The sequence below is a fragment of the Brachyhypopomus gauderio genome, chromosome 1, assembly GCF_052324685.1.
Source record: "Brachyhypopomus gauderio isolate BG-103 chromosome 1, BGAUD_0.2, whole genome shotgun sequence".
Lineage (NCBI taxonomy): Eukaryota > Metazoa > Chordata > Actinopteri > Gymnotiformes > Hypopomidae > Brachyhypopomus > Brachyhypopomus gauderio.
In genome coordinates this window covers 28,086,717-28,111,238 of record NC_135211.1, presented here as the reverse complement: position 1 = coordinate 28,111,238, position 24,522 = coordinate 28,086,717, and the positions used below count along the sequence as shown (strand labels likewise).

The following is a 24,522-nucleotide window of genomic DNA, read 5'->3' as shown; positions in this document are numbered from 1 at the left end:
TGATGACACGACGATGATTTTTTGGATAAACGTGGCGTTAGTACATTTGTTTATGGCTTTATCGATGTGCTGGATAAAACACGATTATTTAAATTATTTATCTAAATATTTACCTTTCGAATGATCCATCATAGTCTTGCACGTCACTGTCTGCATCAGGAGAGCGCCCTCTAGTGGTCGCATGCGTGGATTTAACCGTCAGCTTATCTATTGATGTCATGACAGGAACACGGTAATAATCATTAATCAGTCAATTAAGAATCAATTTAAAAAACTCCCCCACCGGCCCCACGTACTAGATGCTTCACATAAGCTTATGTCCCCAGAAAGTTTACCATCTCTGTGATGTGTGTGTGTGTGTGTGTGTGTGTGTGTGTGTGTGTGTGTGTGTGTGTGTGTGTGTGTGTGTGTGTGTGGAGTTTAAACAAGGCCTTAACACAGTGAGAGTGATGCTGTGAAGGTTTGATTCTTTCTTACCATGTCTGTTTTGTCCATTTATAGTATAGCCTACATGTGACAAAATAGTTTTTACATAAACAAGCCCCCTTACACCACCTACACTCCAATTAGATCATCTTTTAGGTTTCTAAGTGTAATAAACCAAATTAAAACCAAATCTATAATTCTATCACAAAACTATTTATGTGAAGTGGCTAGAGGATGTGGAATCTGCATCAGACTAGTGTCCTACATGTAGGTGTGTAACTAATCTTATCCTGCAACTAATAGATACACTCGTTATGAGCAGCTATGTATGTGTGCTATACAAACGATTCCTGCATGAGAACATTATCCTGTTCAGGAGTGGAGCAGGTCTTGTATGCAAAAGTCCACAGGACAACACCCAGACATGAGTAGGTGTTTTTTGTCTCAGGAGGTGTGGAAGGGGAAACAGGGGTCCGGTGTGTGAAAGCAGTATATTTATATATATTAAAAAAAAGAAAAAAAAAAAGAAAGCAGTATATTAAGGGAGAACTGCCCTGCCCTGCCCTGTGGTGGAGATAGCAGGGAGACAGATGTGCTATTCCGGTGCCTTTCGGGCCCTTGGAGAGGCATTAGGACACAGCCACTGTAGGCCACAGGCTGGTCTGTGAGCTCCAAGGTTTGAGAACACGAGAGAGTGCTGTCGGTCTGGTGAAGGAGAACAGGAAAAGAAAGACGAGAGTGGTGTGTGCCGTCACCTCAGAGGGACGCTGTGATTGGCCACTTCTTGTTCCATGTCATTGATGCTGTTACAGCATGGCTATGTCTAAATGTTTTTTCATCTGTTTCTCTTAATTGATAAAAATATCAGGCCACAATTCTTAGAAATGTGCATCAACCGAATGAATTTAGCAGCACCCCTAATGTGACGTTTTTCCCCCTAATTAAGGTGTCCTCCCCCTGTCATGCGTTTTGTGGCATCGCAGGTGACATGCCAACTGACATCCCAAAAATCTGACAAAAGTTTGTCTAAGTCTGACAAAAACAGGTCTCCATAGCAAATTGGCGCCCTTGTAAATGGTAAACGTTTTTTCCCCCAGTATCACCTAGACCAGTATTTTGACACCAATGAGGAAAAGCATTTATTTTACGACATCTCAAACCCTGAACACCCTTATCCGTGACCCACTAAGCAGTGAACCTGTGCAAGAATGCATTCAGGTTTAAGATTGGAGAAAGAAACTATTTTTCTTTTTCAGCCAACAAAATGGGAGAGTCAAAAGAACTGGTGTGATAGGGGCTCTTAGAGGGGCCCTCAGACGCAGCGTGGAGAAACACATTATTCAGATTCATATTTGAGGTGTTAAAAACATCATTAGCTGCGGTAGGAAAGTTATCTGTTGATTAGCTTTTGGAAAGAGATGTGATACATACTTTTATCAGTCTGTGGTTTGTCATGCGTAATAAATGTATTTACATTTCCAAAGTGTCTGTTATTCTTCGCTTCTACTGGGAGGTTTTCGTTTCTAAACGGAACATTTACACACTCTGCTGTGTGGCTGGAATCAGAGATAGTCTTACTCACTAGTGCTGTAGTAAATCATTCAATCACTGTTAACAACATGCTCCATTTCTTCCGCTTTGTCTGCATAATTCCATATCTGGTTCTGAACACCATCCTCTCAAACAATCATCCTCTCACACACTCATCCTCTCACACAATCATCCTCTCAAACAATCATCCTCTCACACACTCATCCAAAGCCGTAAGGCGGAGTTCAACTTGCTGACTAAATATTGATGACATCATAAACTGTATGACGAATCTGGGATGTAGTTTCAGAACTTCCCTATCAGTGCATGCCAGGAAGGCAAACCAAAGAATACAGGAAGACCAAATATCTCGTTCCTCTCAGTGCGGGGAGCTGGATACACTGCAGTCCTGATCGAGTCAACTCCAAAGCTCCATCGCACAGCAGTGAAGCCTCCTGTCCTAACCCATCCCCGAGCACTCCTCCCTGGCCTGACACCCAGACGAGGTCCTGCTCCGGCCCAGCGGGAGGTGTCTCTCTCCCTCTGTGTTGTCCGGGGACACAGATTGTTGGGCAGATTACTGCTCCTCCACGCCACCAAGGAGTTGATGTCTTCTGAGACCAATATCATTTGTGTCATGGTTAAGGTTACATGGCATTACTGCATGTCTGCTTCAACTGCAGGCCACATGTGCTGTAGCAGACAGTCTGAGTAATACAGACAACTTGTCCTTGCTAATCTGTTGATGGTCTTGTAATTGTAAATAAAGTGTTTGGGAACATGGCAATCTATTAAACATGTAACGTGAAAACTGTTATAATAACATGGATTCAGCTTCTCGTTCTCAACATCAGATGGCACATGGACGGCGTTGGGTAACCCCAGCTATTTGTGAATCAGAATCAAAGTCTGGACCAGCCCCAATCTAAACCCATTCTAAACCCACTCTAAACCCAGCATGGATTCCCTCTTCTCCCAGAGTCCTGCGCCTGAAGACCAGCTGAGCATGGTAGCCAGTTTGGGCACTGGACCAGGCAGAGAGAGATGAAGGTGTCTGAGCAGTGAGAACACATCAACTCTACAGCTGTAAATAGGTGTAGGTGTAAGTGTAGTGTAGGTGCAGGGTAGGTGTAGGTGTAAGTAGTGTAAGCGTAGTGTAGGTGTAAGTATAATGTAGATGTAGTGTATGTGTAGGGTAGGTGTAGTGTAGGTGTAAGTGCAAGGTAGGTGTAGGTGTAAGTAGTGTAAGCGTAGTGTAGGTGTAAGTATAATGTAGATGTAGTGTATGTGTAGGGTAGGTGTAGTGTAGGTGTAAGTGCAGGGTTGGTGTAGTGTATGGTAGGTGTAATGTAGGCGTAGTGTAGGTGTAAGTGTAGGGTAGGTGTAGTGTATGGTAGGTGTAATGTAGGTGTAGTGTAGGGTAGGTGTAATGTAGGCGTAGTGTAGGTGTAAGTGTAGTGTAGGTGTAAGTGTATGGTAGGTGTAGGGTTGGTGTAGGTGTAGTGTAGGCGTAGGTATCTAGGCATCTTGAACACTACTAGTCCAGCCCCTATACCAGATCAGCCTCTGGCTAGAAGAGAGGCTCTGTATGTCTGCAGTTCTCAAAATGGGTTGTACAAAAGAGTGTGTGTGTGTGTGTGTGTGTGTTTTAGAACAGAAACTGCCACTCAAACTGACAAAGAATGAGGCACTCCTCTCTTCTTTAATTGTTCTCAAAGAGAGCTATATTTGTGGAAAAGAGGGAGTCTATGAAGGAATCAACACTTCTGAAGGAAGCTTTCATGTAATTTTCTTGTCACTCTCAACCAGAAACATGGTGCACCATTCTGGAGCCCCACTGCAAGAGGCAGTGTGGAAGCCCATTTCAAAAATATGTATTATTCTTTAAATTTACCATGCGCTCTTGGGCAGGCCTCAGCTCCAAACCCCAGTGTTCTCAACCACACGCATGTCCCACATGGAGCAGTGGACCTGTTACACTGAGACTGAGCCTTGTTGGTCTGAGAGTGGACTTGTTACTCTGACTGTAGTCTTGTTACTCCGGCTCCTTTCAGAGTAACAGGACCACTCTTAGATCCAGAAGTAGATCTGTTGATATGTACGTCTGGAAAATCCAGTCGATAGCCCTCTTCCAGGTAAGCTGCATGTTCTCTGTGGTTTGCTGCTTAAGGAATTGTGCAGATTTTCAACAGAAATGCCAGATGTAGGATAAAACCATCGCTCCATCTTTGCCAGCGCCATTTCACTGGATATAAATGCAGAGGCTGAATGCTTTGCTGACTACAACGTCAGTAGACCAGAGGCATGTTGAACAGAACCATTCTGTGATCACAGGTCAGTTTTCCCATTGACCTCTGACTTCATGAGGAAGTTGTCATGTCAATAAAATGTTTGGTCTTATAAACAAGGAAGTTGCCATGACATTCTGTATGCTTAAAAGACCGAAGACATCCATCAGATCACCCAAGAGCGAGGACTTCCATCAGATCAGCCATACTGTTGACGTTTACTAAACCAGCTCCCTCCAGGAATCATGCTCACAGGTCTGATGTCCCACTGGCTTCCTCTTATAATGAAAGTGCTGGATCATAGCCTGGTAAACAAAACTAGATGCCAAAATACAATTACTGCCAATAAATAGCCTTTCCAAACTTCTCTCTTTTAGGATGTAGGACATTTAGATGGACTTCAGATGGACTGGTGTCCTGACAGTTTATGCGAGTGGCTTGTGCAGGTCTGGATTGTTTTCACAAGCCTTTAATGTTTGCTGGCTGATGCTTCTGAACCTCATAAGAACAGAACAGTCACACTCCTGTGTTGAGGCAGCAGTAACAGCAGTACTGTAGTAATTCATTATAAGTTGTTTAAAACTTGGCCTAACTTGTGTCATGGATCATTTTAATTAAGGCTCTTATCAGGAGTAGGTGAATTCAGCAGAAAGGGTTTTAGCTTTGCATTATGCTCTATGCTTTATGAAGTTTTAGGCCTCAGTTTTGAAGATTTGTTGTCATATGAAACATCTGTGGGGTCAGGTACTCTCAAACCAGCATGACCTCACCTGGTCAAGCCAGTTGTTAGAAGGGCCTGTGATTATGGGTGAGACTAAAACTATAATGGATTTGATTAGGTCTGGATTCTATCAGGCCACAGGGGGCAGGAACCTGTCCTGAACTGCATTCCTTAGGTCAGGGGTGTTCAGACTTTTCCACAAAGCCTGCAAGGCTGAGTGCACTGGTTCAATCAGTTAGCCTCAGTCTTGATCAGGTGTTCATGTGTGTTTGGAATAACCTGCACACTGCCTGGCCATGTGCACAAGAGCTCGGTCACCCTTGTCTGGGGTGCCATCCTAGCTGATGCCCATCACGGGTCCAAACATTGGTATGTGATTTCAATTAAAGCGCTGAAGAGTGGCCCACAGCAACCTACAATCATGGGTGCATGATTGTGAGGTCTTCTCTCCTGCTGGATGATGTCAGTCATGACCTTCTGATGTGGGTGGGCACGTGGAGAAAGAGAAATCGACGCTGAAATGGTAGTGGAGTCAGCGACCTAATAAAACGCCGGTGATTTACGCTTTGACTTTAAAGCCGAGCTGTGGAGCATGAGGAGGTCAACTAGAGAGACCAGCCGCCCGGCCCCGCAAAGCGTTTGAAGTTGAACGTCTGCTGTCGCTGGCTGATGAAAGCCCTGTCGACCTGACCTGCAACACGCAGGTAATGATCATCTAGCACTTTTATCTTCTACCCATTCATGATGAAAAGCATGGTGGACCACTGAGGTGAAGAGCACAGGGGTTCCTGTTCACTTTGGACCTCACTGCCAAGCCTATTCAGATTTTAATTATTACCTCATATTGGCCTGTATTAATAAGCAGGGAGGGTTGGTCGGGTTTATTGAGAACCATTGAGAAACATTGGTCATAGTTAATCCAAAATTAAACCTGGAAGATTAAAGATGTCAGTTGCAAGGGGTTACACGTGGATATGCTAAAATACATCAGAAGGATTTCATACTGGCTTACTGACATAACCATGACAGTGCTAGTATGAATCTTCCTTGATCTAATGGCATTATGTATCAGAACATTTTGTTTACACGTTCACATCCTGGATCTGATTTCATAATGGTTGGTCTAACAGATGACTTTGCCATAGGCTCATCATATATCTTTTTAATGCTCAGATTTTTTTTGTTCAACTGCCTGAAGTGTGCAGACTGTAAGGTGAATCTGAGCCTTTGTCATGCCTGTGTAATGAATTATTGGATAATGGATAACTCATTAAACTATATTTCTCAGGACTGAGGACTGCGGGACTACGGACACAACGCCTACTGTCATCACAACAGCCATTGAAAGACTAACCCAGCACTATCTAAGGATTCATAACTTCCTGTGAGCATCTTTATCGCAAGATTAGCTGACGTGTCCCGCGTTGGCTTTTCCTGGTTGGGCAGAAGGTTCGCTTTCCTGGAACACGGTCACTTAAAATTAGCAGTGCTGATAACGTACTCCAATGGGAATACGGTAATCAGTCAAAATCCGCGCACTCCTACGTGTGTACAGGTCGCACCCTGAATGGCCGGAAGCGTTTGAGGATCAAGACGGTTGACGCGGAGGAAAACGGACCACCCCCGCGACACGGCCTAATGGAACATTCCGCATCGGTTCACGTCTGCAGAAAAGGGCACGATTACCTCACGCTGATAAAGGAATGTGAAAAATTGTGTTATAACATTTCAAGTGCCATACTGTAGGCCCGCTGTACATTTGAAAGCATGAGCAGTAATATGATTTCTTTTTTTTCTTGTACAGAGCGCAAGTTGCGATTTATAGGCACATTTCCTATCAAAACACTAAGGACTTAGTGATTTAAGTGTTAATAAGCATCAGTACCGTTTACAGCGAGTCGCACACAGTCGGAGGTTATCTGCAGGGCTGCGGTACCCACGTGACGCAGCTCCTCTACACACCACTCAACCTTTTCCGATACCTACACAATGGGAGGGGGTGAACGTTCCGCAGGGTGGACCAAGGATTGATAGCCTGGCCCTGATGAGGGCTTTCATGGGAGGCACCAACAGAGCAATTACGCTTCGTTAAAGGCGGTTCCCCCAAAAGCTAAAAACGGCCACTGCTTTTCCACTACATCTGCGATACGATGAACCTCAGGGTCGTGAAGTAGACCTGCCAAAATGCGCGCCGTTTAATTTTAGCTGAGCAAGACCTTAAAAATACGTTGATAATGAGTTTCAGAATTAGACCGCTCCAAAATTTGCTGACGCGAACAAGAGGTGTAATACCTCGATATTCACCACTAGGTGGAGCTGTTGAACTTTCAGAGCAACACATTTTTCGTTGAGAGAAATGAGTGTATTTGTTCATGTGTAAAACACATGAAAAACAATTAACTTCAGCACTGTAAATTCTCAAAATTTGGTCTTTGTTGTTTTATTGAGCAAAACAGTGATTGTGAAACATTGTGATTCTTCTTCAAAAAAGTTTCAGCAAAATGTTTTTGTTTAAAACCCCCTGTGATGTGCAAGACTGGAGAGATGACTGAATAACTTTTACCCTGAGAGGAACAGGTAATGCATAAACAGGCCCAATAAGAGAAAATAAACACATAACATACAATAATTCTTAAAATAATAAACTGAATGTCCTCAGTGCTGATCTGGAGCTCACACAGGATCTAAGTGTGAATGTCAAAGGCATCTGGCCACCTGCCACCAGCAAACATTACAAAAAACATACATCCTTATATACATCCTTTCGATTGCAAAATATTCATCACAGTGATTACAAAATATGTATGGGGAGGAGGGGGGTGGGGGGGAGTTGGGAGGAGGTGGAGGAGGTGATGGGGGAGGAGGGAGGAGGAGGTGATGGGGGAGGAGGGAGGAGGAGAGGAGGACCACACGGGGCACCTTGCTCTCCCGCTCCTCTTAGCACCTCAGCTAGGAAGCACTGCTTTTGTGAAGTAAGCAAAGTTTCAAGCAATCAAGATAGACTGGTACAGCATAAATAACATCTGGCGTAGGGTTATTTTAATACTTTTAAGAAAGCATTGAGCTCAAAAGCCGAACACTTCCAAAACACTTCTGTAAAATCTGCAGTCCTAGAGCGACTCTCACAGTGCCCCCTTGTGGCCAGCACCGCAGGGCCGCGGCCTGGGCGATTCAGCCGGGTGGGCCTCACGCGGCGTGCGCCGTGATGAAGACGTAGATGCGTGCGAGGAAGGTGCTCAGGGCGCCCTGACGAAGGAGTTTCATCTCCACGTCGATGAGGAAGTCCATGGGACCCCGTGGTTGCCGTTGGAGATAGACAGCGCCGGTAAAGCTGTTGAGTCGCCGCGTGCTGAAGTAACCTTCCTCGTTGCCGCGAGGGATGCTGATGACGATGCTGTCGCCGGAGTACGCCGGCGACGGCCCGATGCGGAAGATCTGGGCTGGGATCACGATGTTGGTCGGGAAGCTGAGCTGGTAGTAGGTGATGCGCGTCGGCATGCTCTGACACTCCATCCAACTGGAGCAGCTCACACGCTCACAGCGTCTAAACACACACACGAGAACTCAGTCCGCCACGCGCATCCACCCTGGCCAGACTTAATGAAGCTGACTGTCAAGGCTACAGAATTAAAATATGAGACGTAATTAACATTTAAATGAATGGGTGTTTCACCAGCCATCTGAACACGCAGTTAGTGACCCGGCTCTAATAACTAACACCAACTAATCTACAAACTGTCACCACAATGTCAAAGTGTCATAAAGCATCTTATCAGCAACAATAACTTGAGTAAAGGTATGCTTTGATATATTTGTGTGTTAGTCGCTTTCTTTACACAGGTGGGACATGATGGTGAACAGTGAGGGAAAAGAGATCATGAAGACTTCAGTGTTATACGTCATGTGGACGTTAACATGTGGACAGATGCTTCTGTCCTGTCAAGACAACTCAGGTCTCTGTGGTCAGAAGTGTTTTGAATGGGTTTTCAACCGCATGTTATGCACATGTCCATTCTGAGTTTCAGCAGTGAGCTAATATCATGTCTCTGAGCTCAAACACACCAGTGGAGGAAGTAAACCTTTCAAAAATAATGACTATACACCGCACGATCACATTACTAGGTACACCTACTTCATAGCTGTGTCTGTAATAAGTCATCATGCATTCTACAGTCCCAGTAAGGTGGAATCCAGCTGGTCCCCTATTAACTGTTGTCTTGCTCCCTGTGGATGTACGTTCAGTCACCATCGTTGATGAGTGACCTGCTTTTGCAGGGCAGGTGTGAGCTGCACCCTTCAGGGAACTGTTTATGAATGTGCTAACACTATATATGAAAACACATAAACTGATCTACATGCATTTATTTATACAAGCACAAAGTACCTAGACCTATCTAGACATATCTAGACATTAAAAAAATGAAAAGAGGCCACTGCACAAATAAGCGAAGATATCCAGAAAAAAAGGTACTTTCACAAAGTTGTGGTCAGATTACACAGAACTGGCTGAAGATGGAAGATTATTGGGGAAGGTGGAGGTTATTGGGGAAGGTGGAGGTTATTGGGGAAGGTGGAGGTTATTGGGGAAGATGGAGGTTATTGGGGAAGGTGTAGGTTATTGGGGAAGGTGGAGGTTATTGGGGAAGGTGGAGGTTATTGGGGAAGGTGGAGGTTATTGGGGAAGATGGAGGTTATTGGGGAAGGTGGAGGTTATTGGGGAAGGTGGAGGTTATTGGGGAAGGTGGAGGTTATTGGGGAAGGTGGAGGTTATTGGGGAAGATGGAGGTTATTGGGGAAGGTGGAGGTTATTGGGGAAGGTGGAGGTTATTGGGGAAGATGGAGGTTATTGGGGAAGGTGGAGGTTATTGGGGAAGATGGAGGTTATTGGGGAAGGTGGAGGTTATTGGGGAAGGTGGAGGTTATTGGGGAAGGTGGAGGTTATTGGGGAAGGTGGAGGTTATTGGGGAAGGTGGAGGTTATTGGGGAAGATGGAGGTTATTGGGGAAGGTGGAGGTTATTGGGGAAGGTGGAGGTTATTGGGGAAGGTGGAGGTTATTGGGGAAGGTGTAGCTAATAATCCCACAGTTGGAGACAGTGGAAGGGTGAAGGTACCATTCCCTCTGAGTGTGTACGGTGTGCTTCCACCTGTTTGATCTGTGTGTATCTAATCTCTGCAGTGTGTGTGTGTGTGTGTGTGTGTGTGTGTGTGTGTGTGTCTCAGACACTCTGTGTGACATGTGGCAGCTGCCTTCATCTGTCAGTCTAATGAGAGCGTGCTCCTCACACATCCTGCTGAATAAACCCTCACTACCACAGATCTCCCCGCCTAAGCAGGTCATGTCTGGCACATGTGGCACCAGAGGACCATAACACACACACACACACACACACACACACACACACACACACACACACACACACACACACACACACACACACACACACACACACACACACACACACACACACTTGTACTTAGGCATGCAGATGTGAAGCTCAGAGAAAACAGCGCTGGCTCTGTGAAAAGTGCTACTGTAAAATAGTTCCATTCTGTTTACTTGTTTTACCAACGTTGCCCCGTGTGAAGCACACGTCCTGGTGTTGTGTGTCTGGAAGCCGGTGGGAGACTCAAGAAGGGGCGACTCACGTGTCAGACGCCTTCCTGTAGTTCTCCGGGCAGGTGAAGGACAGGCAGCGGAAGCTTCCCTGAAGGTTGTAGCAGGTCTGGCTGTCTGTGCAGTTGTGGGTCCCCATAGCACACTCGTCGATGTCTGGAACAACACACAAAAAACTACTTGTGAAAAGGCCTTGTTGTCCTGATGCACACCTCTGAGGAGTAGACGGTGAACTCTTAAAGAGATGGGCAGAAGTCTGCAACACTTGGTGCAGACAAAACGGTATCCTGTAAAGACCCAAGATCCCAGCGATGCCACCTGATTCGAGAGATACCCAGGTCTTCTGAAAAGCTGTTTTCCAAACAACAAGATGAGCTATGGTAACCCAAATCATTTATTATTTAAGGAGATCTTCCTAATGAAAACTTTCTTGGGATGATCAGTTTAAATCAGCTTGCATTGATGCCTCACCACGAGGCCCCGTGATAGATATCTCATCAGTCCGTCTGTGTGGAGTCAACAGTGCCTGTGAGGTGGGCTTCGTTCTGCCAGGAGCCAACAGCAACCCCTGCACCTGCAATTAATTATGCATCTCATTCTGCAAAGGCAGAGTTCTCGTTACAGTTCGTCAGCTTCAATCTACGCACTAATTTGCTGAACGAGAGCTCATGCTAACCTTTGGGAATGGACCCTGTCTCTCTCTCTCTCTCTCTCTCTCTCTCATTCTCTGCCTGTCTATCTCTCTTTCTCACTCTCTCTTTGTCTGCCTCTCTTTGTCTGTCTCTCTCTCTCTTTCTCCCTCTCTCTGTCTTTCTCTCTCTCTCCTCACGATGATGTGCCACTCTGGTCTTTCATGTGAACAATGTGAAAGATTCAGCACTACTTTAATGCAGCTGTGGTCAATGTCTTGCGATTCTAGTCACAATTCATCCCAAATTAGAAGCAGTGAATAATTAAAGGGCTTTGAGGTGATTTTTGTCCCACTCGGAACCTCCACATGTCAGCCCACACGTCTGCAGAGATGGCCACATATCGCACAAAAAGAGAAACGATTTAACTGGACAAGATGAGAAGCCGTCCAAAGTTTCCCTTAGTGATTTTATCTTCATGAAACGTGCTTCATGCCTTCCCGATTGCCTGAACCATTATAGTCCTTGCTGACAACTCTGCTCAACGGAGGTGAGATTACTGCTAATCCCTAGGATTGCTCTGCTGGCGGAGGACTGTAAGCTCTGAGATAGTTCCAGAGAACAGGAATACCAGCCTCATACATGTTTTAAAATACAGATTAAAACATTTTTAAAAGATTAAAACGCAAACTTAATGCAAAACATCAAATTAATGAATCTACTGTTGTATTTTGGCTCCTCCGTGGAGCACCCCCTCATTTACTCGCCTGCATGATCCTAAGATCTATGTTGTTGGGGGCAACGCCCCTGGTACGCCAAATTGGTCCTAGGTGATGGGTCAGACAAAGAGTGATCCATAAATCCCCCTATGGAATATACAAACATCAGGACCCATCTTCCCTCACCTGGATCAGGTACTGGGGCCTCACCCTGGACCCAGACCTGTGGGTGGGGCTCCACGGTGGTGGTCTTTACCCTTGAGCACTGACCAGAATGACCTACATGGTCCACTCTCCCATGGCCCCAGTAGTAGAGGTCCGCGGGTCTTGGATCTTCTGTAACTTCTGTGGTTGTAAAGGAGCCTGAGCTGGTACATGAGGCTGAGAGATTCCAACTAGATAGTTGGGCTCACCTCAACAGACAGTCTGGGCTCTGGAACCAGTCCGAGAGGCTGGACTTTATTCCTATCTGGAGTTGCCCCTGGTGAAAGGCGGAGGGCAGGAGTGCTCTGGCTCTGACTGTTTGTTCTTATGCACCAAACAGCAGTTCGGAGTCACCGGCCTCCTCTGAGTACTGGGCGGGGATACTGGGAGGTGACCCTTCTGGGAGTACTGGGCGGGGATACTGGGAGGTGACCCTTCTGGGAGTACTGGGCGGGGATACTGGGAGGTGACCCTTCTGGGAGTACTGGGTGGGGATACTGGGAGGTGACCCTTCTGGGAGTACTGGGCAGGGATACTGGGAGGTGACCCTTCTGGGAGTACTGAGCGGGGATACTGGGAGGTGACCCTTCTGGAAGTACTGGGCAGGGATACTGGGAGGTGACCCTTCTGGGAGTACTGGGTGGGGATACTGGGAGGTGACCCTTCTGGGAGTACTGGGCGGGGATACTGGGAGGTGACCCTTCTGGGAGTACTGGGTGGGGATACTGGGAGGTGACCCTTCTGGGAGTACTGGGCGGGGATACTGGGAGGTGACCCTTCTGGGAGTACTGGGTGGGGATACTGGGAGGTGACCCTTCTGGGAGTACTGGGTGGGGATACTGGGAGGTGACCCTTCTGGGAGTACTGGGTGGGGATACTGGGAGGTGACCCTTCTGGGAGTCCCATTGTTCTGCTGGGGGTCTTCAGCGCTCATGTGGGCAATGACAGTAGGACCTGGAAGGTGTGACTGGGAGGAACCTCCATGGGAGGAGCCAGTTGAGGTGGTTTGGGCATCTGGTCCAGATGCCTCCTGGGCGCCTCCCTGGTGAGGAGTTCTGGGCATGTCTAACTGGGAGGAGACCCTGGGGAAGACCCAGGACATGCTGGAGAGATTATATCTCTTGGCTGTCCTGGGAACACCTCCGTGTCTCCGTGTCCCCCCAGAGGAGCTTGGCTGGGGAGAGGGAAGTCTGGGCCTCTTTGCTTAAGCTACTGCCCCCATGACCAGGACCCCGATTAACGTATGCAAATGGATGGATGGACTGTATTTAAATCATTTCCCCCCACCCTGAACATTAACCAGTGGCTACAGTGCAGAAGCACAATTTTATACACTAGCAGCATTCAGTTCTAGGAGGAATAATTACTTCTGAGATGAAGCTAGACACCTGGGTCTGAACTGCAGCCTGAACCCAGAGGAGCCAGACACGCAGGTCAGAACCGCAGCCGGGTCAGAACCGCAGCATCAGGCTATCAGTCTATGGATCCTCTGCTGTAGTCAAAGCACTGGCGTTCGCCACACCCTCTCACCTTTGCAGGTGCGTCCGTTGGGGGACATGGAGTAGCCATCAGGGGGGCAGGCACACTGGTAGCTGCCCGGGACGTTCACACACTGGAAGGCACAGAGGTTCGCGATGGTCTGGGAACACTCGTCAATGTCTGTGGGCCAAACAGAGGGAGGCGTGCTGAGTCTGTGTGTGTGTGTGTGTGTGTGTGTGTGTGTGTGTGTGTGTGTGTGTGTGTGTGATTGACATTAATAATTTACGCTGCCCTCCACATCCAGCATTAATGACCAGGCAGAATCAATCCCATCACAACTGTATTGATCCGGATCGTCTTCATGAAGAGAAACACTGAATCATCTCATGAATCAATACGTAACACACCTCAGCTGGACATGCTTCACCCTGCCTCTGAACCCTGTACAAACTGCTCTCGTGGAGGACACAACAAAAGAACGCATTGTATTTCAGAGTTATTAAAACTGTAATATGTCACTCGCATTGATTTATTAATAAGCATTCTTAGTTTATCAAGTGGTGGTACCCCTTTTTATGGCAGTAATAATAGTGATTTGCAGGTATCTGTGTGTGTGTGTGTGTGTGTGTGTGTGTGTGTGTGTGTGTGTGTGTGTGTGTGTGTTTGGTGAACTCGGCGCACCTTCGCAGGTGTGGCCGTCCTCTCTCAGGTAGTAACCCAGGCGACAGTAACACTGGAAGGACCCGTAGATGTTGGCACACTCCTGACTGCAGGGGCTCTGGTCACATTCATTAAGGTCTGTGTGAGGGAGAAGAGCATCAAAACACTGCAGCACCAGGACGGGACACAACTGCACCTGTGCAGAGGGTTACAGTGTGTCTAGAGTAACTATTAGTATTATAGTATTATATGGCTTTACGCGTTTGCCTATAATCAAACAGCCCCTGATGTGAGGAGCTTAGGTCTCTGATCACTCTGGTGAGAACATGAGAGCACATGTAGCCCTAACGCAGGAGCTCAGTGTGGATCTCCACCTTCTGCTTATGTGGGGAAGGAGCTTCCAGCTCAGGCTGGATGTGCCTGGGTGTGAATGCGAGTCAAACGTGAGGTGTGGACCAGCCCCGTGGGACAGGCTAACCCGTGGGACAGGCTTCACAGCCCCTAAGATAATGGCAGCAGCCTGTGTGGTGTAACTAGGATGGTTATTCTGCATGATGAGGCTACGCTAGTAACCCTGGAGACAGACGAAGCCAGACGCTCACTCTTCCTGCCCTCTTTCTCTCTGTCTGTTTCTCTCTCACCATTGCTGTTTTACTTCCTTTGTCTTCCTTCTTGTCTCTCTCATCATCTTTTTTTTCTTAGACACGCTTTCCCTCGTTTAAACCGTCATCCTCCCTTTCGCCCTCTCCCACATCTCCCACTCTCCTCCTCTCACGCTTAGTCTCTATTGCAGTAACCTCTCTCCCTCCCTGTGTGGGCGGCCCCTGTGTGGACGGCCCCTGTGTGAGCGGCCCCTGTGTGGACGGCCCCTGTGTGGACGGCCCCTGTGTGGGCGGCCCCTGTGAGAGCGGCCCCTGTGTGGACGGCCCCTGTGTGAGCGGCCCCTGTGTGGGCGGCCCCTGTGTGGACGGCCCCTGTGTGGGCGGCCCCTGTGTGGACGGCCCCTGTGTGGACGGCCCCTGTGTGGGCAGCCCCTGTGTGGACGGCCCCTGTGAGAGCGGCCCCTGTGTGGACGGCCCCTGTGTGGACGGCCCCTGTGTGGGCGGCCCCTGTGTGGACGGCCCCTGTGTGAGCGGCCCCTGTGTGGACGGCCCCTGTGTGGGCGGCCCCTGTGTGGACGGCCCCTGTGTGGGCGGCCCCTGTGTGGACGGCCCCTGTGTGGACGGCCCCTGTGAGAGCGGCCCCTGTGTGAGCGGCCCCTGTGTGAGCGGCCCCTGTGTGCTCTTCAGGGTGGGGGAAAGAAAGCTACCTTCACAGTTCTTGCCATCGAAGGCAAGAGAGAAGCCGGCGGTGCAGGAACACTGATAGGACCCTGGGGTGTTCTCACACGTCTGGGCACACAGGCGTCCTGGGTAACGCCAGCACTCGTCCACATCTGCAGAGAGAATAGGGCAGGAAAGGAGAGGAGTCTTTATCTTGCATAGCGCCCTCTTATGGACACCCGCACAGTCTACATCAGCGAGGTTGTTTCTACCGCAGCTGTGATCATCACTGTTTATATAGAGAATACTCGGACTTCTAGTGCATTTGAGAGTATGTGTGTGTGTGTGTGTGTGTGTGTGTGTGTGTGTGTGTGTGTGTGTGTGTGTGTGTGTGTGTGTGTGTGTGTGTGTGTGTGTATGTGTGTGTGTGTGTGTGTGTGTGTGTGAGCAGGCCATACCCACGCAAATCCTGCGGATGGAGTCGTACTGGTAGCCTGTCTGACACTCACAGCGGTAGCTACCAGGCAGGTTGTGGCAGACCTGGCCTTCCGTACAGCGGTGTGTTCCTGTAACACACTCATCCACATCTACACACACAGTGATACTGTAACACACTCATCCACATCTACACACACAGTGATACTGTAACACACTCATCCACATCTACACACACAGTGATACTGTAACACATTCATCCACATCTACACACACAGTAATACTGTAACATACTCATCCACATCTACACACAGTAATACTGTAACACACTCATCCACATCTACACACACAGTGATACTGTAACACACTCATCCACATCTACACACACAGTAATACTGTAACACACTCATCCACATCTACACACACAGTGATACTGTAACACACTCATCCACATGTACACACACAGTGATACTGTAAGACACTCATCCACATCTACACACACAGTGATACTGTAACACACTCATCCACATCTACACACACAGTGATACTGTAAGACACTCATCTACATCTACACACAGTGAAACTGTAACACACTCATCCACATCTACACACACAGTGATACTGTAACACACTCATCCACATCTACACACACAGTAATACTGTAACACTCATCCACATCTACACACACAGTAATACTGTAACACACTCATCCACATCTACACACACAGTGATACTGTAACACATTCATCCACATCTACACACACAGTGATACTGTAACACTCATCTACATCTACACACACAGTGATACTGTAACACTCATCTACATCTACACACACAGTGATACTGTAACACTCATCCACATCTACACACACAGTGATACTGTAACACACTAATCCACATCTACACACACAGTAATACTGTAACACACTCATCCACATCTACACACACAGTGATACTGTAACACACTCATCCACATCTACACACACAGTGATACTGTAACACACTCATCCACATCTACACACAGTGATACTGTAACACACTCATCCACATCTACACACACAGTGATACTGTAACACACATTCCAACTGAGACATGCAGGAACCCTTCACACTGAACTCTAACACTCTAAGGACACAAGAAGAAAACATACCTTACAATCTCAACAGCTTGGGTCATGGATACTAATGGGTTAATTCATGCATATTACATACATTATGGAAGTCATTATGGAAGAAATGTGTATGTGTGTATTTGTGTGTGTGTTTGTGTATGTGTGTGTACGTTTGTGTATGTGTGTGTGCACGTTTGTGTATCTGTGTATGTGTGTGTGCTTTTGTGTATGTGTGTGTGTACGTTTATGTATTTGTGTGTACGTTTGTGTATCTGTGTATGTGCATTTGTTTGTGTGTGTTTGTTTGTGTATGTGCATTTGTGTATGTGTGTGTACGTTTGTGTATGTGTGTGTGCGTTTGTGTATGTGTGTGTGTACGTTTGTGTATGTGTGTGTACGTTTGTGTGTGTGTGTATGTTTGTGTATGTGGGTGTACGTTTGTGTATGTGTGTGTATGTTTGTGTATTTGTGTATGTGTGTGTACGTTTGTGTATGTGTTTGTGTAAGTTTGTGTATATGTGTGTGTACGTTTGTGTATGTGTGTGTGTACGTTTGTGTATGTGTGTGTGTACGTGTGTGTATGTGTGTTCTCACCAACACAGCGTGCTCCGTCAGGGCTGGGCTGGTATCCACGGTTACATGTCATAGTCTTGCGTTGGCAGGTGTAGGAGCCTACAGTGTTGATACAGCTGAAGCCCACTGCACACGTCTCCTGTGTGACGCTACACTCGTCCACATCTGAGAGACAGACACGCTGTTATTCCCCCGGGAGCGAATACAGCCCGTACGCAGTTCAGGGCATTATTTATTTACTCCCTGGATAATGTCAGAGTAAAATCAGGGAATGGGAGGGAAACAGACACCCAGAGAGATAAGATGTCCCCGCTGTGAGATTGCGCTGCTAATCCACGATGTGAATCTTCACTCATGTGATACGCCAGATTTGAGATTTACCCACTTCCAGTATGAGATGTTATCAAAGTTAAATGTAGTCTTTTCTTTCAGACAGGGAAGGGTTTGTTTTGATGGGTGAAACCGACAACAACTATCAGTTTTGTATTTTAAACAGAGAATAAGGTGACTTTTTATTTTGGTATATGTCCAGCAGGGGGTGCTGCAAGATGGTATAAAACTGATACCCCTTCTTCTCACTCACCGACTCTGTTCCTCTTTCACTTACTGAGCCTCTCTCTCATCCACACACTCCACCCCCCGCCCTCCTTACCAACACAGTTGCCGTGTGGGTCCTGGGAGAAACCGCTGAGGCAGCCCTGTTGCTTGGGGCTACAGTGGAACGAGCCAATTGTGTTCAGGCACTCTGCTCCCGGCTTGCAGTCATGGGTCCTCACGGCACACTCGTCAACATCTGTCAGGGCAGACCGGGCCAGGTGTTAGAACAGCTCCGCCTCACGGCTGGATATTAGCATTAAGCTAAATTGATTTGCCTAGGTGCTGAAGTTAATGGCTGAAGAGATGACTAGGTACATGAGTGATGTCTCTCCCCTGAACGAGGTCTGTGCACTTCAGTCTTGAGTAATGAAGCTAAAGTTGAAGACACAGAAAAACTGGTAGTGTGATTCTAAAGCAGTGACCAGCACTGGACAGTAGGTGGCACTGTGGCTCGAAGTTGGAGCACGGCACCCATCACACCCTCACAATCAGCCCACAACATGTTTCCTTCTTGCCAACACCCTTCTGGCTGCAAGCTTGTTTTCTCAGAGGAAAAAAAGACATGACCATTTTACTTTTGTAAAACTTTCATCACTGCTTCACCAGAGGAGAACAAGCCAACCAAGTGGCCTTGGAGATTGTAAAGGTGTGTGTGGGCTAGACCCAACCCCCCAACCCTGTACAGCTTTAGAGCAGGAACGTCTGTGTGCGTGGAATTGGCTCTCCTCCTAATTATTCACTTAATCATCACTCCACATTGATCTCACGGAGCTTGTGGTGGTGGGGGTGCCCAGCGGGGCCAGGCTGGGTCTGCATAGGCCATCGCAGGGACAACTTGATTTACACCAGCAACTGGCGAGGATAAGGAACAGTGTCAGGGCCCACTGCTCTAACTTCACAAGACTCGGTTTAAAGTTTTCACAGGATCCGTGAGACGGGTCTCCCCCGTCGTGGTAGGCTGAGGGCATGAGAGGGCCGCTGAAGGAGACGCATCGATCTGGAACAGAATCCCCCAGAAGCCCTCAGCATGCAGAGAACACAGAGAGGAGCACGCCAACACGAGGCAGTCGATTCGCGAAGCCCTGATTCAGGACGTAGGAAGTGCCAGAGCACGACCTTTATGCACAGTGCTAAGGAGAAAGTACGCTCATGTCACCTGTGATGGCTGGTTTGGCACAGGGAGAGAGAGAGAGAGACACTGAAGGAAAAGGGGGTGTGTGTGAGAGAGAGAGAGAGAGAGAGAGAGAGAGAGAGAGAGAGAGAGAGAGAGAGAGAGAGAGAGAGACAGAGACAGAGACAGAGATGGAGACACACCTTCACATACTCCGTTCCTCAGTTGGTAGCCGCTTGGACATGATATCTGCCTCTCGCACATGAACGCCCCCACCGTGTTCACGCAGCGCTCGTTGGGCTGGCAGGTGTGCGTGTTGGTGACGCACTCGTTCAGATCTGCGAGAGGCCAGACGGAAGCACACGAGGGTCTCGTTAAGCATGGCAGGACTCCAGAGCTCAGTCAGGTCCCCTTGTGGGGACCCCCCAACCTCACCCTCACCCCCAACCTCACCCCCAACCTCACCCTCACCCCCACCCTCACTCTCACCCCCACCCTCACCCCCACCCTCACCCCCACCCTCACCCCCACCCTCACCCCCAACCTCACCCTCACCCCCAACCTCACCCTCACCCCCAACCTCACCCCCACCCCCAACCTCACCCTCACCCCCACCCTCACCCCCACCCCCACCCTCACCCCCACCCTCACCCCCAACCTCACCCTCACCCCCACCCTCACCCCCAACCTCACCCCCACCCTCACCCCCACCCTCACCCCCAACCTCACCCTCACCCCCACCCTCACCCCCACCCTCACCCCCAACCTCACCCTCACACCCCCACCCCCACCCTCACCCCCAACCTCACCCTCACCCCCAACCTCACCCTCACCCCCACCCTCACCCCCAACCTCACCCCCACCCTCACCCCCAACCTCACCCCCACCCCCAACCTCACCCTCACCCCCACCCTCACCCCCACCCTCACCCCCACCCTCACCCCCAACCTCACCCTCACCCCCACCCTCACCCCCACCCTCACCCCCAACCTCACCCCCACCCTCACCCCCAACCTCACCCTCACCCCCACCCTCACCCCCACCCTCACCCCCACCCTCACCCCCACCCCCAATTCACCCTCAAACCCCATTCACAAAGCATGGTAGGAGGCACCTGCCATTGCGACAAGCAAGCAGAGTTGTAAGCAGACAGGTGGGACACACACACACACACACACACACACACACACACACACACACACACCATGTCCACGACTGACCAGGCCTAGAGGAGCTGATGTATCCCTCCCCGACCCCGAGAGTGACCAATCCCCATTCTAACACTGGTCAAATGTATCACTTAATGAGGAGTAGTGGTAATTAAAGGTTAACAGCATCTCTGGGCATAGAGGGAATAAAGAACTCCAAACAATACTGGGGAAAGATCCAGAGGGACAGGGAACCATGGGAGGGAGAGAGAGAGAGAGAGAGGGGGGGGGGGGGGGGGGGGGGGGGGGGGGGAGAAAGACAGAAGAAGGTAAAGGTAATTACTTCTACCTTGGACAATGATGGCTTGGTGACCCAAAATCAGAACTCAACACTGTCATATCAGTGCTGAAGGAGATTTTGGTGTGTCTGAGTGTGTGTGTGGGTCTGTATGTGTGTGTATGGGTGTGGGTCTGTATGTGTGTGTGTGTGTGTGTGGGGGATATTTGTACTGGGGCTTGCTGAGAGTGTTTGCACTGTGTCTCTTAGCTGAGAGTGCCATCCTGAAGAAGTGTAAGAAGAGCCTTATCAGCACAACACAACACCAGTGTGAGAAAATGTCAATTTACTACATCAGGAATTAGCTGAATCCCATCAGCAGAGGGCAGCACTGAGGCTGAGCTGAAATCCCTTGCCACAGGGTTATAATGGAAAGGTCATAGAGCTGTGCGTGTGTGTGTTTGGTGAGGGTCTGAGTGTCCATGGCAGTTATCCAGCACAAAAGTTCATGCTGAACGTGGTGCTCCAGGGAGAAATGGCCTTAAATTACACCGACCACATGGTAGTGCACAACTGCCCGTTCTGGAGAAACTGCCACTACAGGACTACAGGCAGTGCCATGACACTCCCACACACCGCTAGGACAACATTCCTGTTTCTGCAGGAGGACGTGGTGACTAATATCTCATTTAGGACACCAGAGGACTCTCGTAACAGTAAGAGGAGTTTAGAACCACAGGACACAGCGTCCCAGCCTGCAGGGGTGGACAGCGTCCTCACCCCCACCCTGAGGACATTCTTTCTCTTGAACACAGGCCAGACTCCAGCCCTTGAGTCCTGGCCTCAGATGGACAGCGCTGGGACAGTTTGTAAGCTGTAACATCCATCCTGAACAGATGGCCGAAAGACAGATGAAACTACGCCTGCTAACTTGTGCGTTTGTGCACGTGTGCATAAGTTACAGTGGCTACTGTCTTGTTAAGCTGGAATATGAAGAGAACTTTCTTGAAGAAAATTAGGGAATGATTTTCTAGCAAAACAGAGACGGGCTTCCGTTCAAAGCAGAACGCTGAGTTCCTCCCTGGCCCTCCGCTGCCTCTCACAAGCGCCGGTCCTGTTTAAATACCATCTAGTCGTCGCCTTTCAGGCACTGAAGAATTTAGAGCTTAGATCACAGAAATTGTGTCCCGCAAAGTTTTTGCCTATGATGGCTCCTGATGGACATGTTTATTTTCTCAGGTTACCAGGGCGATGGTTGCTGGGCTGTGGGGCTCTGGGGGCCTGTGATATTTCCAGTGAGTCATACGTGTAGGGCGACACGCCCTTAGTATTGAGACCCCCTCCTTCAGACACGCTCCACAGAGCAGGCGGAGCGCAGGCTGCTGAAAGATTCACTCTCCCTTTTTCAGAAACACCTCCTCCAACTTTCTCGCTCTTGATATATTTCTGAAAAACATCCCCTCCCGCACACACACACTCCCTCATTCCCCCTCAAATGTTTTCTCTCCCCAAACCATTCCCCCCGTTCTGAGGGACCCTAAAGCACCCTCTGCATTCTCTCCTCTGTCTCACTCCCTCGCTCACCCTTCCACTCACTCCCCCCTCTCACTCTCTCTCTAGGAGAAAGCCCCGCCCCCGCCCCCACCCCCCACCCCCCACTCCAGGCGCATGCAAGTCGGAGAGTACCTCCATGTGACCGGGCTTGATAGAGCCGGTTGGAGGTGGGTGTGGGTGTGGGTGGAGGAGCAAGCAGTGAGGATTACATGGCATGAGTGCTGCTCCCCTGTTGGAGCCGGAATGGCAGAGAGGCAGTTGCAGCGCTGGGACGGGGGTTGAGTTAGCATGCTGGGCCTCCCCATTAGCAAAGCCAGCTCCGGTTTGCCAGTCGCTATCATTTCCTTGCAATTATTACTCATGAGAATGTCCTGGTGGGCCCGCCTCCTGTGGGAGGGGCAGCTGATCAAAGAGCTCTGTGTCGTTTATGTCTATCAATTAATTAATGAAGACTGATTGATCAACCTAGAGAAAGAACCAGTACATTCATAATCTTATACAGTCTAAGATTATTGGTAGTCAATGGCATGGAATAAAAACATACTCAGAAGCTTTTCCATAATGAAAGATACAGATCTGTCTGGTGTTTGGTTTGGGGACCTCAACCACAGAACTGATTTTTACCAGACTGCAACATTCTAGCTGTGCAGTGGTTTGTGGCTCAGTGCTGGTAGCAATGTGGAAGCCGTGATGAGACTCCTAGGTGAACCTGAGCCTCATAAAGCATGGAGCGTCTGGGGATCAGCCTTCATCCAGTGTACTCTGTACTTCCTCAGGCTGTGTGTGTGTGTGTGTGTGTGTGTATGTGTGTGTGTTTGTGTTTTGTGTGTGTGTGTTTTTTTTTTTGTGTGTGTGTGGGTGTGTGTATGTGTTTGTGTTTTGTGTGTGTGTGTGTATGTGTATGTGTGTGTGTGTTTGTGTTTTGTGTGTGTGTGTGTTTGGGCCGGAGCAATAGCATAAGGTCTGGCAAACCAGAGCGCACCATCACGGAGGTGCAGTAGGGTTTAACTGCAGCATTACGGTGATGTTGGATACTGCATCTTACTGGATCTTACCCACACACTCTTTGTTGTGGTTGTGTACAAAGCCCACATCACATCTGTCATTCAGACGTGCACAGTGGTAGGAGCCCTCTGTGTTCACACACACCTCCTCCATGGAGCACTTGTGTGAATCTCTGGTGCACTCATCCACATCTATGGTACACACAATAGATGGGTGCACACCCACACACACACACACACACACACACACACACACACACACACACACACACACACACACATACACATTCAATCACGCACACCACCACTTTTTCAGCACAGTAAAAACACATTTTCTTGGCTCAGACATTCCTACGATATCCTTTCGAGGGTTGGAAGGTATGGTCATATTAAAATATAATTAAGCTTCACCCAGAGGGCACCTTCTTCAATAAGGCCACAAACTGACTGGCATTTCCTTGTGGTGGAATATGTATTTTTTAATTTCATAGATCTATTGCACGTAATCTGTACCATGTGAACATGGTATATGAAACAGATGCGTGAGTCAAGGACAACAGTGGGCTGGCCTCTCAAACGCTTAGTGTATTAAGGGCCTGTACCATGAACTGGATGAAACCTGAGATCAGAACACAGCAGACACACACTCTCTCTCGCTGTGTCTTCCACAGTGTAACTAACGTACCTGGCTCTAAATGCAGGCTGTCGAAAACCTGCTGTTTGTTTTGGTCCAGAACAAATCAATCTCATGGCCCACCCGCAATTCCAACATATGGGAACGCTTCAGGGGGAAAGAAAGTGAAAGAAAAGGAAGAACAGAAGAAAGGAAGAGAGAGAGAGAGAGGGAGAGAGAGCGAGAGAGAGAGCATGAAAGGAACGCCCCGTCAAACAGTGTTGATTTTTAAACGAGAGCTGTCTATTTCTGCAGGATTCAGACAGATACACTAAACACGCAATGCTCACAAGAAGGAAACTCATTTAGGTTTTGCCTGGAGGAGCCCGGTGTTTCATTCAGACCCGTCGCCTGGGTGAAGGCTGCTAGTCAGTGCCTGAAGGAGGAGCGGTTCTGAACACACAGCCTCTTCCACGCTCCGCTGAAAGCCTTGGCACTCCACGACACAAATATCCTTCACTCGAGTATTTCTGAATAAGTCCGATCGGCCCGCAATAAAGTGCACA

At 48.6% G+C, this 24,522-nt stretch overlaps 1 protein-coding gene and 1 long non-coding RNA gene across 4 annotated transcripts in view; one reads left to right on the top strand and one right to left on the bottom strand.

Moving 5' to 3' along the window:
- Positions 1–5,544: 5,544 nt before the first annotated feature.
- LOC143515485 (uncharacterized) lies at positions 5,545–7,375 on the top strand. Its single transcript, XR_013131115.1, has 3 exons — positions 5,545–5,669; positions 6,254–6,414; positions 6,521–7,375. It is a non-coding gene; the product is annotated as an uncharacterized LOC143515485 (long non-coding RNA).
- Positions 7,376–7,380: 5 nt separating this feature from the next.
- fbln2 (fibulin 2) overlaps positions 7,381–24,522 on the bottom strand; it is a 43,855-nt gene continuing 26,713 nt past the window's right edge. For 2 of the 3 annotated variants that reach the window (XM_077007656.1, XM_077007657.1), the window contains exons 9-18: positions 23,395–23,535; positions 19,564–19,698; positions 18,305–18,445; positions 17,674–17,817; positions 15,992–16,120; positions 15,581–15,706; positions 14,293–14,409; positions 13,663–13,791; positions 10,613–10,736; positions 7,381–8,509 (exon numbers count right to left, since the gene is read on the bottom strand). In XM_077007656.1, coding sequence (XP_076863771.1) covers positions 8,152–8,509; positions 10,613–10,736; positions 13,663–13,791; positions 14,293–14,409; positions 15,581–15,706; positions 15,992–16,120; positions 17,674–17,817; positions 18,305–18,445; positions 19,564–19,698; positions 23,395–23,535 — 1,544 coding nt within the window. In that variant the 3' untranslated portion in view covers positions 7,381–8,151. The remainder of the gene's footprint in view (positions 8,510–10,612; positions 10,737–13,662; positions 13,792–14,292; positions 14,410–15,580; positions 15,707–15,991; positions 16,121–17,673; positions 17,818–18,304; positions 18,446–19,563; positions 19,699–23,394; positions 23,536–24,522) is intronic. The other variant, XM_077007659.1, reaches the window with a different exon arrangement.